The sequence below is a fragment of the Oryzias latipes genome, chromosome 19, assembly GCF_002234675.1.
Source record: "Oryzias latipes chromosome 19, ASM223467v1".
NCBI classification, from domain to species: domain Eukaryota; kingdom Metazoa; phylum Chordata; class Actinopteri; order Beloniformes; family Adrianichthyidae; genus Oryzias; species Oryzias latipes.
Window position 1 is genome coordinate 18,102,844 of NC_019877.2, and position 19,147 is coordinate 18,121,990.

At 40.9% G+C, this 19,147-nt stretch overlaps 1 protein-coding gene and 1 long non-coding RNA gene across 2 annotated transcripts; both read left to right on the forward strand.

Annotated features, from left to right (window-relative positions):
- Positions 1 to 3,355: 3,355 nt before the first annotated feature.
- On the forward strand, positions 3,356 to 11,498 carry meox1 (mesenchyme homeobox 1). Its single transcript, XM_004080636.4, has 4 exons — positions 3,356 to 3,584; positions 3,661 to 4,222; positions 7,405 to 7,577; positions 10,106 to 11,498. The coding sequence occupies exons 2-4, from the start codon at positions 3,724 to 3,726 to the stop codon at positions 10,226 to 10,228; spliced, it is 795 nt and encodes a 264-aa protein (XP_004080684.1). The 5' UTR covers positions 3,356 to 3,584; positions 3,661 to 3,723; the 3' UTR covers positions 10,229 to 11,498.
- Positions 11,499 to 16,505: 5,007 nt separating this feature from the next.
- On the forward strand, positions 16,506 to 18,941 carry LOC111946412. The gene is made up of 2 exons (XR_002872128.1): positions 16,506 to 17,018; positions 18,401 to 18,941. It is a non-coding gene; the product is annotated as an uncharacterized LOC111946412 (long non-coding RNA).
- Positions 18,942 to 19,147: the final 206 nt, after the last annotated feature.

The window sequence follows — 19,147 nt, forward strand, 5'->3', positions numbered from 1 at the left end:
TGCTGGACTGACAGTAACAGGTTGTGGGGTGATGTGACTCATGTCCAGCTCATTTATCGGTGTGTATGACTGAGTCCACATGCAACACAACCTCACAAAACCTTAGCTACAGCTGTTTAGTGGCAACCAAAAAAGTGTAAAAATCTTCTTAAAAGTCCAGTTTTTCTTATAGTATTTACAGAGAAAGTATTCATCATACAATCTAGAACTATGAACTATTATAATCGATTAAGGTGGAAAAATACAGTATGAATATTAAATCTTGCCCTGACTAAAACATATCAATTTATAATTTTTGCTTACAACTATCCAACAAACTATGTCCAAAAAATAGAAATATAAATTCACAATTTCAACCTTCTATAGTTTTGTTAACAGCATAACACCAGATACAACAAGCCACAAATGTCCATATTATTATGCAAAGTCTATTTTTCTAAATACTCAATGCAAATAAAAGTCAGCATAATTTTCAACTAACTACAGTAACCATTAGAGTATATACTAAATGTTATTAAATCAATCTCCTAAAGATAACCGTTTACTTCGAAAAATAATAACCTTAAAAAGCAGTGTTCCCCCTTAATTACACAGAACAGAGTTCATCAACATTTTAATAAATTCTTGATAACTGAAAATGGTAATTTGTTGAATTTTAGGAGGTCATATTTACTGAAATCTAAAGCTATTCCAATCAATAACATCTTAATCAGTTAAGCTACATTTGAACATAGGACTCCATATTTTGCAACAGCTTCACAATTCTTGCACTCATTGAACTTTTGAGTTTTTGGAGAGTTTCTGCTTTTTGTGTAATTTTTTTTGCAGGATGTCGGAATAGCAGCTGCTGGTCTCTCTGGAGACCCACAAACATTAAGGTGTAGGATCCTCCAGAGGCTTGCAGTTATAAGGAAACCTTGTTTTCGGCCACCCCTAAACAACACTCAAAAACAGAAATGGCCGCAGTGGGCCTAGACATACATGAACACTCATTTTCAAACAGCATTGTTCACTGATGAGTGCCATGCAACCCTGTGTGGTCCAGATGGGTGGAATAGTGGGCGGTTGGATGGCCACCGTGTCCCAACAAGGTTGCGACGTCAGCAATTCAGACAAAGTATTTTCAAAGTCATACTCTTCAAATAAATTGTGATATATTAACTCTGCTACAGTTTTAGAATTTATTGGGATATTCTGCATTTTCACTAAGGGAGTTAGAACTGTCGTCATTGTTCACCCTGATGGCTTTACTTTTAGTTTCTTTCTGCCTTGTCTTAAAGCTGTTTTCTAGGCCTCTTATAATTCTTCATACCAGAGCTACCACATTGATCACTGTGGCTTTGTCTTTAAGTTTGATGTGCATCCATCACAGTTTTGTCAGTCAAGATCTTTGGTCAGATTTTTTACATACTTTATGGATATCTTCTGGCAGAACGTTTGTTCTAAAACTGCATGTGCAAACTCAAACACAAACAAGCTCACTCCTGCATAATGAGAGTGGTTGCCATAGAAATGATGACTCAGACCATCTCGGACCAATCACTGCTTACTGGCTCCAACATGGCGGCACTCATATCACGAAAATGTGTTGGCAGAATTGACTTGATTTGGTCGGAACTGATATGATATGATATGATATGAGTGCCGCCAGTGACATTACACTCATTTGGTCAAGTTCTCATAGTCAAGCCTTTCGATGGTGACCTTGTCTCACAAGGGTCCGTGTTTGGTCCTTGACAGAGTTTCACACCTGCCTAAAAAATAAATCCCCATAAAACTAAGAACACAAACTGGCGCCAGTACAGAAAAGCTGCTAAACAGTGAAGTATGTCTGTTGGCCTTATTGGCAGATGTGACGTTGTCTTAACTGTAGAATGCAAGAATAGAAAAATGTTTGTCAGGATTTTGTTTTACTTCTTATAGCATCTTAATCCTTACTCCACATTCTGTAACAACTGCAAACTTCTCATTAATTTTCTTTGGACTCCATGCAAACAAAATGATGCATACATTCACATTGCACAGACACCCTTTAATTTCCACTGACATACAGATAGCCCCCACTCTGAGCACAAATGCAGCATTACCCCAGTTCCCTGCAGTGACATCAGGCCTGCCGGTAAAAACCAGGGATGCTTCATGGCTCAACAATCTACTGGCTAAATGGAAAGGCTTTTCCTGGGACCTCAAACACTCCCCTTTCTGGCTCTTTATTTCATTTTGTCCACAGATTGTGTCAGCACTATGGCTTTCTGATAAAATCTCTTTTTTTTCTTGCTTTGCCCTTTTTGGGGGGCTTTTTTTTGTTTATTTGAGAAGACAAAATCAACACAATAATTTTTCGCTCACAGGTTAACCCCTTTTTTTTCAGTGTTTTGCTTTCGTGTTCTCCTACTTCAGAGCTTTTTTTCATTATTTTCTGTCAGTAAAAGTGTGATTCCATCCCCCCTTCACTGGGATGTCAACAGTAAAATTGAAACGCGTGGGGAGGGCAAACCTCAACTCAAAAATGGAAGAAGCTTGAAAAAAAACCTGTTTTTGAGTGCAGTGTGGTTCAGTGGGTTTATTGGGTAGGAGATATGCTGAATTGAAGTCCAATGTTTAGCCAAAAAAGCTTTTCATGGTATTAGAGACATGACTTCATGAGGAAGTGACTTGTGTCTTAGGTAAGCATGCAGGAATTAAAAATCAGTGATCAGAAAATGGAGTAAGGGCAGGTCCTGTCTGGATCTGCACGCGAGCACTGTCACACACAGATGCTGAAAGAGGCTCCTTACAGGAAGAGCAAGGAGTTCTAAATAGAAATGGAAGACTTTGAGATGAGCTGGTTGTGGTGAAATATGGCTATCCGGGGTTTTGCCGGAAGGTGTGAACGGTCAGTCCAACCAGGTGGCATTATTTTGCACATGCCATAAAAAAGAGAAACAGGAAAGGAGATTTAATATGGAGAGGATAGACTGAGATCAGGGTTCGGAGGGAAAACTTTCCTCCAAAGGGTGTCAAAAAAGGAACTAAATTGGGTGTCAGAAAGCACTAAGGAGTTGAAATCTGTCAGCCCCCCCAGTTCCCACATGGGTGGGGGCTTGCTTTTCAACTTCTGGGACAATGTCCCTTTAAAAAGCCCCACGTCTGGAAAGCTCATTAGATGTGCATATAAAATTTCCCCTGTGATTAATAGTTGATGAGGAAGGGTTGTTTGGAGGGTACCACCAACATGTGGCCAGCAGGCTCCTCCCCTGCAGGCTCAGATTTCACTCCATAAACTTGCCACTCTTTCCCACCTATATGTTTAAAAAGGAGGAGGGTTCACTTGTCAAGAATGCCTCAGAGGAGTTGTGAAAACAGCCAGCCCCCCCCCCCCCCCTCAAAAAAGGGGGGGTCATGCAGTTGCAGATGAAGCTCTCACGCTGATCCACAGCCAGTCAGAGCCTTGAGGGAAAGAGGTGTGAGAAGGACACAGAAAAAAGTGTGTCTGGACCAGACGTCACGCACACTCCCACTGAGACGTGGAAACCCGCTGCCATAGGAAGGCGTTCATCCTCACGCATTCTGAGCAGTGGAAAAGGCAGCAATATCAGACAGACGTGAGTATTCCACCGGCAGATGCAATGAGACGCCCATGAGGTGGGATCAGTCAGCTGAAGTGTTCGTTTCTCACAGACCTATCGAGGGGCTCTTTTCAGAGGCTTTGCTCAAGAGCGTGTCCAGTGGGTTTGCATCGTCATGGATCAGCCGGCCAGCAGCTGCATGCGGAGCGCCCATCCCGGCAGCCCCATCTGGGGCTGCATGAGGAATCCACACTCTGGGGTCCCTGGAGCCAACCTGCAGTCACCTTACCAGCAGGCCCCTTTCGCCCTTCACCAGAAGCCTGACTTTCTGGCTTACACGGACTTCTCCAGCTCCTGCCTGGTGCCGGCCGCGCCGCACGCCGCCTACCCGCGTGACAACAGACTCTACCAAGAGAGCCCAGGAGGCTATCAGAGAGCCGACTGGCAGTTCAACCCCTGTGAGACCAGGGTGAGAGCGCCCGAGGCCTGCCCACCTGTGGCTCCGGCCGTGGTTAGTGGAGGCGGAAGTGGCGGGCAGGAACTGGACAACGGAGTGAGCGACAGGCTGCCAGGAAGGGTTTCCACGTGCCTGGAGGGAGAATACTCACCGCAGAGCGTGGCGTCAGCTGATTCCGACAAGAAGAGCTCGAGTAAGAGGAAGAAAGACATCACAGGTGAGACAGGTGGAAATAATCCAGACGACATGAGGAAAACCAAACAAAACTCAAATTTCGGAATAACAGTATTTCTCCTGGAAATTTTACTTATTTCTGCTGATCTCTGGTGAACATCAATATAGAGAAAGAAAAAAGTTAACCAAACCTTCTTGAGTTGCCAAAATCTCATGACTAATCGTTGTTTCACATTTTTCTAATAAGAAAAAATATTAAAAACAAATAATTCAGGGATGATATTTACCAGAACAGTGTTGGGTTCATAAAACTTTTCCATGCTCCTTATTGTAGCTGATTCACTTTTTGGCACACCAAATCAGACTAACAGTATGACTTAAAGGTGAAAATGTGCTGTTAAAGAAGCCCATCCTGTTATGATGAAAAAGCTTTAAAAGACTAAAATGTTCCATTCAGCCTCATATCCACAAAGATCCATCTTAGGTTCATGACTTCAGAAAATACAAAAATGCTGTTCTTTGTTATTCAGAAGTGAATATTTTGCACTTTAAAGCAGCAACTCATAATCAGACTGTAACTTCCAGAACATTTCACAACAAAGCAGCTACTCTGTGTATTTCTCTTTTGTTTGTAGTTGCTGTTTGCCTGTCAGAATATTGTTTTTATTCCGAAATATGTATGTTTTTTTGGGGTGTTGAATAAATATTGGTAGACCATAAAAAGCTATCAGGGGCAAGATAATTGTATTAAACATTTTATTCATATATGTACCAAATAAATACACTTTAAAAATGTTAAAAAAAAAGAAGGGCGTAAGCACATAATTAGAGTATTTTAATTTGACAGATAAAAATGATCTTTTAATTCTGCTTATTCATCATTCATAGTTGTAAAATGGCAAAAATTTCAAAACAAATAAAAAATTCTGTTTTTGAAATTAACATTGCTAAACAATGACAAAAAAGACGATGGAAGACCCCAACTTACCTTATTGTAACTTCCACTCTCTAACCTGAAAATGTGCCAGACCACGTCTGCTAAAGTCACTTCCCTGCAAGCCCACTTCTTACATTCTTATCCATTGACATTTTCCTGTCATTAAAGCGTAACACAATCTCTCACTGAGTGCATGCAGCATGTCTGACCACGACATCAGCTCTCCGCTTCAGAAAAGAGCTATTTCCTTTTTAAAAATTGACAAGCTGGTAGGAGAGACCGCGTAAGGAAAAAGGCCTGAGGGCACTGCGGACACAGACAGCTGATGGGAGTTTCTGCAGACACCCCAATGCACCAAAACTGGAGAGATGTGACCAAAACTAATAGGATTTGAAGTGTGCACTTTAGTCCAAAACCTGACTAATGTAATGCAAACTGAATTCAACAGATATTTTGACTAGAAAAAAAAAACCTGATTTGAAGTTTAAATCTACTTATATTAATTTTTATCCAAGATAAATAGGTCCAAGAACTGACACAGAGGGCGAAGTTGTTGTAACCCTTGTGCTATCCTAGGCACTTTAACATTGGGAGTTGTGTCATCTAGACCCACTAGACAGTGCTCTGAACCTTTTTTCTTCAATGATTTATGATCTTCACTGGTGTCCATGGATTACATGAAATCTTTCCACCTTTATCCACCTTTGTCATGGTAGGGATAACACGTCAATGTAAGGGTGGGGTCATCTAAGATAGCACAAGGGATAAATATGTAAAATTGATCCATACTTTTTGTTTTTGTTTAATAGACCAATAAATCATTTTTTTAATCATGATTAATGTATCTGGATTAAATAAGCATAAATCCTTATTTAGTTTTTTCAAAAAAGAGAAACATTAACGTCTTTTTTTCTATCAGATTTTTCAAAACTGCCAGAATAAACTGATTTATGAACTAATCAATACTAAAAAAAAAAAGGGTGTAAGTGTTTACATGTACTTGCTAATTAATCCGAGCATACAAACGCTAAAGTTGTAGCAATCAGACGCCAACTGACAGCAAGCAGCTTTAATTGCATCTTCATTGAGACAAAGTGCCTTTGCACCATCCACCCACAAAGCACCAAATGGTATTTTCCTGTGGGACCCCGCTGGGCGCAGAAGGCCCATCCATGAGAGTTTACGGCCTCCCGCTGTGCTGGATATTTATTGGGGGCCTGTTTAGTGAAAGCCTGTGCTTGCCCCACCAGGTGTTCAGCCTAACTGTAAACCTGTTTGAAACCACTCCAGGTCCAAACCCCCAGTAACACCGGGGCTCCATCAGGAGCATTTTGCTGGAAAACAAAACAAGGCGTGCACAAACACACATGTGCACAGACACACAGTCACACATCTGGACGAGGTGTTGCGGTCAATTTTTTCATTCTGGCCCACTGCTCTGGCAGGCTCACTGCTAAACTTTTCACTTTGACAAATTAGAACCATTTTGTAGAGATTACATCAGCTGCTGGTGTCGCTACTGCTGCACAAAACTGCACAAAGTTGAAATTTGAATCAACCAGCTATTGCACATGTTTAAAAATATTTTAAAAAAACTTTCTGATGTTTTAGGAAGAAAACTAAACAAAAAGTAAAATTAAAATAATCTCTTTTACATTTGAATCTGAAATGAGAAAATTCACCATTCACCTACATTCATGGAGATTTTTTTCTTTTTTAGTGCAGCCTGTCACACAGCGATAAGGTCATGCCGATGCGACACACACAAATACACACGCTCAAACCCAGAAGACCCTGGACACATCCGCACCTTTGTTCTTTTGTTCAAGACCTTTACGACGTTCCGCTGCATTCCTCCCTTAACTTGGTCCCTCTGTGGTCTCTGTGTGGAGTGGCGGCCCCCAACCCGGTGTCCATGCTTTCTCTAGCATTTTTTTTTTACACACACAACATGCATAAATGCAAGCCGAACTTTTGCTGTAACCTTTGAGGTGAAAAACGCTGCAACTACAGGTGAACAGAACTCCTAATGGTGCGTGACGGTGGTCTCCTTTAAACACAAGTTTTAATGTTTGCTGTATAAAAGGGCCTCCTGTTAAACAGCCTTCAGAGTTGGTTTGAAAGGTCCTTCAGGACTGCTTGGAAGATGAAAAACACTGAGATCTTTTTCTAATCAGGTCGGCTGTAAATGCAAGAAGTCAAAAAAAGAAATGTGTCAAGAAAATGCAGTTTTTTGGAGGGTACAAACAGGTGAACTAAACCTTTCTTTTTTGTTTTGTTTTTTGCAGATATCCAGGAATCTGGATTTAAAGTGGATTCCAGCTGCAAAGCAAGGAAAGAGCGCACAGCGTTCACTAAAGAGCAGCTGAGAGAGCTAGAAGCCGAGTTCACCCACCACAACTACCTGACCCGACTGCGGCGCTACGAGATCGCCGTTAACTTGGACCTCACAGAGAGACAGGTGTGCTACTTTCTAGCATTCAAATCCAGCTGGGATGGACCAAACATTGTCAGACGATGTTTGACTAAACTTCATAAATTCACCAGTCTAGCATTTTAAGTTTAACAAAGATCGATCAGCTGCCACAAAAACAATGTATTTTTTCTCCAAGGAGATAAATAGAAAAATTTACTTTTCCAGGAACAAAATGTTGTTTTAAATATTTGTGGAGCATGAAAAAATTGAGCCATCCTGCCAACAAGGTACCACGTATAGAAGATGCTAAATATTCCAAATTTTCTCTCCAGACTGACATTTTTTGCGCCTCGTTACTTTTGAGCTTGGAGCAACTTGTGGTTGAGAAGGACGACATGCAGCTGGGATGATCGGGGGGAGAAGAGCTGTGGACTTGGTGAAATCGAGCGTGCATGTGTCAGTGGTGCTGGATGAAACCCCAGCCTGCCTCTCAAAGGCAGCTCCTCCTAATGAAGCAGCGGTGACCACACGTACTGCTTTCTGCTCCCTAATCTAAGTTCCAGACCTCTGAAAGACAGTCCGTCCTCACTCAGCGCTCCTCCTGTTCCTCGGCTGCGTTTTCTAGTGACACAGTCTGCAGATTAGCTGTCATTTCAGTAAGGGGGGCGGACACTTGAGGGGGCATGTGGAAACAGATTTATAGGTTTTTAGAAGATGAGGCACTCTGGGATGAGGAGAGTTCAACTAAAAATTCCTGAAATCACCACAGTGACTGATTATGAAGAAGCATCTCATTTTTATTGAGACTAAGAGTTGCAAAAAAAATTTAAGGATAAAAATTTTTATGTCTGCCTACAAGTCACATTTCAAAATATAGCCAAACAGCTAAAACATTATGTGAGAACAAAATTGGGGTCTTCTAATTAGGATTATGCAATATTTAGCTATAATTTAAAAGCCTGTGCTGTTTTTAAGAGATATTTTCTGCAGACCTGAAGGGGCTCATTAGAAATTCGTTTTTGGGTTGTTGGCACAAAAGTTAGCCTAGCTAATTTCCCAACATGTCTTTGTTTACATTATCTCCCACTAGTGACATGCCCAAGCTAACATTAGTATGGCAAAAGTAACAGCAAGCAATATCGGAGGTATCCAGCCGCACAGTTTAGAGCCAGATGGCAGCTTAGACGAGGAAATGAAAATGTACATAGATCTATATGTCTGAAAATGAATGATTTAGAATTGGACCGCAAAAAGTGAGACTTTAGCCCGCTCACGGCAGTCGCTGCATCATAAGTCAGGTTTTTTTTAAACATTGTTTTCGTCTGCTCCAAATTCAATACAATTTTGATAAAGGAATACTCAGAAATGCAGTTTTAATGTTAAATTCTTTTAGAAATCTCCTCCATTATGGGAAAAATGCTACAAAAACATGTTGAAAACACCAAAACACAATTTTCATTGACATGGGTCTTTAAGTAAACTCTTCCTTGGGCACATCAGAGGTTAGCTTATATAAACCTCCTCTGATTGTATGACTAGGTTCCTTTGAGCTTATTCTCTAAAATGGAAGGAAAAATAATAATAATGTAGGGAAAAGATGGGAAAAAAGTGCAAGCAAGAAGTAAGAAGCAAATGGAAAGAGATGATAACATAAGCAGCACAAACATAATAATAAAAAAAATCTCCATCTTTTCTGCTTTCTGGGGATATGTGTTGGTATAGAAAGTAAAAGCATGCTTATTTGTTTTGGCCAATTTTATTGTGTAAGAGCAAATTTAACCTTAAATAACCCAAAAACATTTTTCCTACAGTTTTGTAAAAGGAAACCGTTTTCATTTGGCAATTATTTCAAAAACTTAATGACTATAAAGTGTGTTTGAAATCTTCACTGCTCTCTCATCTTGTTTCCTGTGACTTCCTGACAAAGTTTCAAGCGTTTGCAGGGTTTTCTCTCTGGACAGTTAAAATACGAGTTCATTTTCATTTTACCAGATTGTGGTGATTCACACGAGCTTCATTCACAGTGCACGTCTGCTAAAAGCACATCCTGTGGAGGCTGCTGGCTTCCTGGTTGTGGACTTTTCTGACCTGTTGTGTATATGCGATACCCTCTCCTCACATTTGGAGAGCTTCTGGAGCCAGAACTGATCGCTTTGCTTCAAATAAATGTCTCTGCCTCCAAGGCCAGAGCTAACCAAGAAATTGTATGTACTGCTGTGGGAGATTTCTGGGGATTACTTGTCAATCTTTTTGCTGAAAATGTTGTAAATTTTGCAAGAAACCCTGAAAACCAGAAAGAAATATTGCTGTCGGGTTCATGGAGTTGTAGCAATTGTCAGTAATGCACTAGTGCCCCTGGTGGGGCAAGCACAGGCTTTCATTGAACAGTTATTCTCTTTTTGACCTTCAAATAAAAGGTAATAATATTTTCTCATAAGAAATTACAGTTAAAATTTTGTTTTCAGTTATAAGCACAGCAGGATAAAATAAGTGAACTCTGAAAATCCTCATAATGCAATAGGATTGAAAGTTTATCATAGTCTTTTGTCTGATGCAGTTTTTGTGTTTCGCAGGTAAAAGTTTGGTTTCAGAACAGACGGATGAAGTGGAAGAGAGTGAAGGGAGGACAGTCAACTTCGCCCAATGACCTTGAAAACGACGATATAGACTCAGCTGCCTCCCCAAGCTCTGAATAAACCAACCAAAACACAACAATGCGACTGGACAACTTTTGCTTGATTCTCTGGAAAATTGCCCTTCAGGAGACTTTTTGAATTCCCAGGAAGACTGTTAAGTGTTGTACATAAGACGTCTTAAACAAACTTCATTTTGATGTTTGTTGTTTCTCTTTTCCCCTATTTTTACATTACTGACTGTGTTTCAATGCTGTTGAAATTTGCAGTCATTGTGGAGAAAGTCCATACATCAGCTTTTCGTGTGTTGATAATGTATCCAAGGTGGCTCTGAAGTGCAAATCCCACTAACAAATCACTCAACGCAAAGACCATGTACAGATCACAACAGCAATTTAAAAAGCAAAACTAATAATGAGAAAAACAATATTTAATTTTAAAACCATTTTTTTAATAAAAAAAACCCAATTAAAAAAAAGGAAATATAATTAAAATGAAACATTTCCGAAAACAAAAGTACTTTCCAGAAATCTCAATGAAATGATAAAAAACGAAAATGGAAAAATGTAGCTACTATGGAACATCGCTAATGTTTTTTTTTTCTTCTTTGTCCATAAACTGTTTTATGATTAATACAGAGCTTTGTGCCAAATAACTTTTGATCAAAAATGATGAACAAACATCATCCAATAAACAGTGTCCCATAATGCTTACCTTTTCTTGTAGGTACAATGGGACATCGCCGATTGGATACTGACGTTGGATGATATCCTCACCCAATCAGGGATGTCCCATAGTACCTACCTTTTCCAATTTCTTCTTTTGTTATTTAGGTTTCATTTTGAATTATAGATATTATTTTTGCTTTTCAAATTTTTTTATTTTTATTTCAATTCATTTTTTTAAATAAAAAATTTAAAATAATTTTGATTTGATTTTTTAAAAGTGTTGTTGTTTATTTTAATTGTGATTTTTAAAATGTCTTTGCCTGTAGTAGTTTGTTGGTGTAATTTGCACTTCAGGGCCACAGTACATATCAGACTGTGATTGTGTTTGAGTGCGTCATCTTTCTGAACACTATTTGACGCTTGACTACAAACACCTGAGGAGACTCAGACTGCACACATGTTGTCGAGCTCTAAGTGCCTCTGAATTAATGTTCTTTTTTTTAATATATATGTATAAAACTATATATTATTTTGTCAGGTTTTTTTCCTTGAGTTTTGTTCTGTCCGACATTTTTACTGCTTCTTTATACAGTTTAAATGCTATTGATCAAACCCAGATGGAGACTGTTTCTACGAATAGAATAAATCATATCATGCAAAATGGAGAACATATTGCAATGATTTTTTTCCACCTGTGGATGTTGAGTTACGATTGGACGGTGGGTACAGACCACCTTTTCATGGCTGATCAACACGTGTAGACCTTTAGGTGAGATGTTGACCGACTGCAGTGGCTAAAACTAAATCATTACAGAGGATCGGTGTGCTACCATGTGCTTTTGATGTCCGGGAGTGAAATAAAAGTTATGAAAAGTGTGCTTGGTTCTGTCTCCCTGAGTTCTCCTGAACTCTCTGAGACCCTCAGAGTTGGGAGCTGAAATGCTCCCCTTTCAGTTTTTTCTCTTAATTAGGGTTGTCTTTGGCGTTATTGGTTTACACTTGCGTCAGGTCAAAGGTCTGGGTCAGGCATTTAGATTCTATGCTGAGGCACGAGACTGAATTATGTGTGGTGTGAAAACTGTCACTGTTGGTCTTCAGGCTGATTTTTCATTTCAATCTCGTTGTCCTGTAGGAGCAGACAGCTGTTCAAAAACACTTGGACTAATCACTCTATTCACATCTGCAACTCTTACACTCTTTTTCTCCATTTATGACATTTGTAATTATGTCTGACTTCCCAGATTTAGTCAGCCCTACTATGGGGTGCAGGTAGAATTTCAAGGGGGGCTGGTCTGGCTGTGCTGAGAGTTTGGGGTTTCATAACCCCTCCAAGGCCCTAAAATACTTAGAAAACCATGGTATCATAGTATCATTGCATCTATCTTCTCCTTTAATCTTTTTAATATCTTATACATTTTATGTTGAATGCTCTTCCTGACACTACCATCTGTATTTACCTGGGACCAGCACTCTTTTTTTTTGTGGTGGTGGTGATGGTTTTTTTTGGGGTAATGATTTCTTTAGTTAATTGTGGATTTTTGCCAGCAATCAAGTTTGAGGGGGGTTAGGACAGTTAAGGGGGGGGGGGGGGTCCCCATATCCTTGGTTTTGCACACCTGATACTGCAGACAGCAGAGAGGAAAGTGAAAACAAGAAGGCTTTGTAAGCCAAGAGAGTCTAATAGAAGACTTCTAGTCTTATAGAGGACAAATGTGTATTTTATAGGTTTCACTGTCGTCTGTTCCCTTCAACCATCAATTTTCTGAACCTGTTTTATCCCTTACAGGGCTGCCAGAGCACCAATCTGTTGCAGGGCCAATCACACCTAGGGACAATTTAAATTTAAAGAATTATCATTATTTAGAGTCATCAATTATGACACATGAAAATACACACTTACATGGGAAGAATATTAATGCTCACAGAGAATTGTCCCAGGTGGGACTTGAACCAGGACCTTCTTGCTGTGAGGTAAGAGCACCAACCACTGCGCCCGCATGCAGCCCTGAAAATGGAGCCTGAAAACCCATTTTATGAAAGAACCTAAGGAATACATCTTTCATTGTAATAAAATTGTAAAGTTCAGTTTATTTAATGATCACAATGTTAACCACTGCAACTGTATCTCATATATAAGTTGCTTTTACCCAAGCAAATTCATAGTACTTTTATTTTGGTAACTTAAAATATATAAAAAGAACAGTCAACATTGTCTGATTTCCACAACAACATATGTTTCAGTATAAGAAAAAAAAATTGAATGAAGGTACCTTAACCAATAAGATTCTAGAAGTATAATTAAGGAAATAAAGTGCTGATTATTCTTTTTTTTTTTTTTTTTTTTTTTTTAACTTGTCCTGTCCAACAGGAAGGCAGATGGCGGCAGATGAGAGCTGAGGGCCTCTTGTGTTGGACATATTTTACTTTAACAAGAGGGGTTATTAATCTTCAGACAAACCAAAGGTATGTCTGGATAAACCCCTTTTGTAATTGAGGCCAAACTTTATTAATTTCAACCATGTTTGAAAATCTTTGGTGTTGGACCGGACGGAAAAGGAAAGAAGGGAAGAAGAGAGAGGGATGTTAGAGAGGGGGGGGGGGGGGTGATAGTGAGATGGGGGGAGGGGGTAAGACCATAAAGCAGCATAGAGCAGACAGGTTTACTGGTTGTTTATCATTACAGTTCGGTTCAAGTGTAGTACAAAAAGGGCGGGGCCAGTCCACACACACTCAAATGTTATCAACACACCTGCTAGCTGCAAAAAATGTCCACATGTCAACATGTACACAAAACAGATAGTGTTTACAAACGCATACCTATGCCTTTAAACCAACTAGTGTGAAATATTTCATTCATTCAATCATGCAAACTATTAGTGCAAAGGTGAGCTAACACCTGTGCTCAGGTGAGTGTTTATGTTCTTCTAAAATGGATGGTGGAATGTGAAAAGAAGGAGGAGGAGCGCCCAGCCACCCCCACACCCAGACCCCCGCCGCAGCAGCAGTGGCAGCCGGAATCCCCCCAACGACACACGGGAACAGGCAGGGAACAACCGCCCCCCGGGCGACCAAGACTGCCACCCAGGCCAGGGCCAGCAGGACCGCCGCGAGGCCCCCAGAGCCAGAGAGCAGGGAGGCGCGGAGGGAAAGAGACCGCCGCCCCAGCCCAACCAGGAAAGCAGCCCCCCCGCCGCGCCGGGAGAGCCCAACGCAGGGCCCCACCGGAGAAGGACGCCCACAGCCCCAGACGAGCACCCCACCACCACCCAGGAGTTCCGGACATCCCCCCGCCCCAACCCCAGGTACGAGCCAGGACCCCCCAAGGGAGACCCGCTCCGCACTCCAGGCAGCCACCCACTCGGCCCACGGTTGGTCCAGGAAGGAGCAAGGCAGGGGCCCGCCGCCCCCGCCCAGGAGGGGGGAACCCCAGGGAAAAAAGGGGGCCCACAAGGGGTGTTGTAAACATGGCCCGACCAGGCTCGGCTACTGTTGGAAGTTTGGCGGGGCCCAGCGCTCAGGGGCAAGGACCAGGACCCACCCCCCAGGGACACGAACACCCCCGGCTCAGGTGTAATGTGAACCCCCCCACCGTGCGGAGAGAGCACCGCCGGGCCCAGGAAGCCGGCACCCAGGGGACACGGCCGCCGTCGCCAAGGGGCCTGCACCAGTGCTGATTATTTTTTAATATTACTTAATGTAGATTAATAAAACAATAAAGTGTGATAATGAGGAAACATGACAGGGTGAAGGAATGTTGCTTTAATGTGGCTAAGATGCTTTATTTACATGACAGGATGGACTGCAGCTGCAACTCTGCTTTCTCACGCGTATTCTACCGCTCATCCCCACAACGTTGGCCTTTTTTCCGAGTGTTTTTCATGTCACTCCGATCTATTAGGTCACTAAACTAGAATCTATTGCTGTGAGGTTCTGCAGAACTTTGGCCCGGTTTGCCGAAAGCCTTTTGCCTGATCCTCCGTGCATTAGCCGCTGTGCAGCTGCAGTGCTTCACTTGTTCTTTTCTAAGCCCGCTACAAAGCACCGCATTCTGCGTTTTTATATGATACCGGCAGTACCCATCCCAAGTAAAATCTATGTAGTGCATGTCTCATAACAATAAACAAGGTGGTTCTCACTGAGATCTTGTTGTTTTTTGCGGTGTTGAGCTTGTCAAAGAGGTTTAGTGGGCTGTGCTGCCAACTAGCGTTCGGAGGTTTAAGTGGAAACCAAGAGTCAGCTGCTGAAGGACCCTCATAAATAATTAAATAACTATCCTCCTGACAGCATTTTAAATCGATAAAAGTATTTCCAAATGAAATATCGCGATTTATTGCCGAAACCATTTTTCTAGTTGTTAATGCGGGAAGCATTCTTTTCAGCAATTTCTTTTAAAAAGTGTGATTGTTGCCTTGGTTTGATTTTGGGTGAAGTTGATCTTCACGGAAAGTAAACTCTTTTAAAAAAATGATTTTATCAGTTTAATATTTATGGCAGAGAGGGAGGAAGTGCTTTTATATTACACTAATTTCAGTGTTGACTAATTAGAACTTCCTGCCACTGCAAAGGACACTTGTAAATCAAATCTTTTTAAACTATTATTGTTATATTAACATTCATAACTTGACCTCAGAACAAGCTAAAGTTGTGTTGAGACAACTTTTAGCTCAGATGGGTCCAATCCACCTTGAAAATGTAAAACCATTTGAACAAACATTTGCTGCCCAACCCCAGGTGCTGGGGAATGATTAAGTACAATCAGTCCTAAATGTAGAGGATGAGGAAAATCCCATAAAATAAGGGCATAATTAACTTTACTAACATCTCGCATGGAGGTCCAGGGTCGCTGCAGTCAGATGGGAATTGGGTCTCCCCAGAAGAGATCCCGTGTGGACCTCTGCAACACCGAAGACTGTTTCCACAGCAGCTAACAGAGTGAGCTTCTTGCTAGTGGGAGCACATGTGTGTTTGTGAGCTTGAACAGGAACACGGATCCTTGCTGTCATTCCGGTCGGCTCACAAAGGGCCATTAACCTGACGAGGTGGAGCTGGACTCCAAAAAAGCTGAGGTATTTGGCTCCCGAACACTAGTTTCAACGGAAGCATCTGGATGGGGCCAATTTGATCTCAACCTGAGTGGAACCAAGACAAACCCACACACGGGGCCCCCAGGAGCAAAAAAAAAAAAAAAAGAACTTGCTGGCTGACCACTGCTCTATGATGGAAAAGGGAAATAATAGGTGGGTATGGGTGAAAAGACGGCTTCTCAAGTACAGGATGTTGTTGTAGCAGGTAGCCAGTCATCCAATTTCCTGCTTCCCAAAGAAAACAAGAGCTGGAGCTGAGGAGTCCCCGCACTCACAATGGTGGGCCTTTGCCGGCCAAACAAAGCCTTCAGGGGTTAATGCCCTCTCTGCTGGTCTGCAGGGACCGGAGCTGGCGGGACGGCTGTCCCATACACACACAGAGAGAGTTGGGGTCAAGTGTTACTGTACATCTGACCCCTCTGGGCCGGCGCTGCAGCTGCTGGAGATGGAAAAACTCCAAGTCAATCCTCTTCCTGCCCCCCCCCAACTCTACCTCTATTAGGGTCTATTATTGTATTAGACGTAATAGTAGTCAAAATAAACCATGTCCAAATGTAATGATAATTTAAATATCAGCAGTGTAAACTAATGAATCTGGAATGTTGTTCTTTCATCATGGAGGTTCCTTTTAAACACTCTGGGGTAGGGCAAACCCAGGAGGTAGATTTCAGTTGGGGTTGGGCTTGGCTCAACATAGAGGAGTGTGGGTTTCCCCCGCACACCTATCTGTATTAGGGTAGTGGTTCATCTGTGTTAAACATGTTTAGTTACGATCGTCTTCCAATGCTTGGCTCCAAGTTTGGTTTTTTTACAGAAGCAGAAGTTCCGGAAATGCTGCTCAACGGCTGCAAAAAGGCTAAAATCCAGGCGCTGACAGTCACAGCTCGCCGTGATTATAAAAGCAGATTGAAGCTGCGGGAAGCATTCTTGAAATAACTCCTCTACTTTGAACACAACCTTCTCTGTGGGCAAAGAGCAATAAGAAAACATTCGTCAGAGTTCCAAGCAGTCGCTGACTTCACCTTCAGCTCTCAGCGGGAATATTCCAAAAACAGGCTTCCAGAGAATCCAGCCAGGAGATTAAAGCGAGCAGACTCTCAGGTAGCACAAAGCTAAAATGTCCTGCATTTGGGGACATTATGAGATGCAGTTGAATTTCCACTGTCTGTTTTAGACTGTTTTAGTCTAATGGATAAAACAGCATTCATGCACTTTAAATGCCTAAAAATGTAGTTACTGCTGTGAATCAATAGTCATTACATTATTTTGCATTTTTGAATTTGAATTTACTTATTAATTACGTTTGTTCACGGACGTGAATCTTTTTAAATATTTATTTTTATACAAAGACTAATTAAATAGTCAACTCCAGTATTACCTTTCTACATAATAAGTTAAAATATGCATCTCTGTGATATGCTACTGAAATGAAAGAAATTCCATTGCAAACTGAATATGAGAGAAAAAATATCAGGACTATATTAGGTCCTGAAAGACAAATACAAATTCTAAAGGTGGTGAAAATTTCAGGCGCTAAGATAAAAAAACAGAAACAGTCTCAGGTGTAAAAATTAAAATATGCATGGACTTGCAGATATTGTGTTTTATTTCCACTTATTTTGAAGAAAACAGTCATTTGTAACAAAATCAACAAAAAAAAGTCAAAATTAATTATCTTTTACAGTGTTTATCACTAATATATGTTTTTCCAGTTGCATATTACAGAAGAATCAGAAAGCCTTTATTGTCATCGTTACACAAGAAACTTGTGACAACGAAATTTCCGGTGCTCTCCAGCTGCTTAAACAATAAAAATAGGTAATGTTCTAAAGAACGATAAAATTGTGTTTAACTGAAAATATAAATATGTACAAGCTATATAACTTTTCTTTATTGCACTGTATTGCACATGGGAATTGATAATAAGAATACTGTATATATCAAATTTCCGCTCAATGGGATGCACGGATTACAGTTTTTCTCAGTCACTTTAGTACAATTCTCAGATCAGACTGAAATTCCCAAAACTATTTGTTCAATCTTCACATCATGATGTCACTTGTGCACATCATATAAGCAGATTCTCACTTCTTTGAACAAGTTGCAATTGCTTTGGTACATCCATGCAAATGATTATGTACAATTCTCTGCTCTTTGCTACATTTTCACTTGTTTATGTCATGTTGATCAAAATGTATTATATAGTTCACTGTGCAATAGTCTTCTTCCTCAAAACACCTAGTCATTAGTTCATCGTATAAGTCATTAACTGCAAAATGGTTGACCAAGTTGTCATAATGTGACAAACATATTTCTATACATCTCCATTATATGTTTTTGTCTAAATCTGTCCTGAATTGGTAAATTGCTCTCAGGTGACTTGACTTCCCCTAACAAAGGTGCATCTCATTGACAATGAATGGGCAAGTATATGCTGTATATGGCTGAAGCACAACACAATGTTCTATGTCTGACAATGGAAGGAGAAGGAATTGGACGAGGTCAACAGCCAGAGAGAAGAAGAAGAGGAAGAGGAGTGAGGCTGCGTGGTGGAGGAGTTAGGGGGCAAAACCGAGGAAGAGGCCGAAGACATATACAGTACATGTTCCTGATGAGATAAGAGCCACACTTGTAGACCATGTTGTCAACCATGGGCTCACAATGGCTGAGGCTGGTAGAAGGGTGCAGCCAAATGTTAGGAGAACAACAGTGTCCTCAATTATTCAGACCTTTCGTCGAGAGAACAGGTATGTAATCTAAAATATGAACTGTTCTGTGATGTTTCATACAATATTACTGTATTTTTACAATATGTAAAGCTTTTTGCAAGATTCAGTAAGTACTGTAAGTAGGCCTACATTTTATACAGTGACATTTTATCTTCCTGAATTTTGTATTTTGCATTACTGTATCTTTTCGACATAGGACTGCAAGACAACTTCACAGGGGCGGCAGAGGGCCCCTTTTCACTGCTTACGAAACAGGAGGAGGCTATTTGCATCATGGTTGTAGAAAACTATGCGATAAGACAAAGAGAGATAAAGAGTGCCATTATAGAGCAGTGTTTTTCAACCTTTTCTGAGCCACGGCACACTTTAACCTTAAAAAAAATCCCGCGGCACACCAGCATCCAAAAAAAAAAAAAAGGAGAAACTCATGGTCTGTATTGATCTACAGTCCCTCCACAATCTCACATGCATTTTTGAGATAATTGTGTCAGAAAAAGCTGG

Excerpts from the sequence above, each read along its gene's own strand:
- meox1 (XM_004080636.4), top strand. The coding sequence starts at position 3,724 with ATGGATCAGCCGGCCAGCAGCTGCATGCGGAGCGCCCATCCCGGCAGC. Across the intron at positions 4,223-7,404 it reads GAGGAAGAAAGACATCACAG|ATATCCAGGAATCTGGATTT; the intron begins GTGAGACAGGTG and ends TGTTTTTTGCAG. Across the intron at positions 7,578-10,105 it reads TGGACCTCACAGAGAGACAG|GTAAAAGTTTGGTTTCAGAA; the intron begins GTGTGCTACTTT and ends TGTGTTTCGCAG.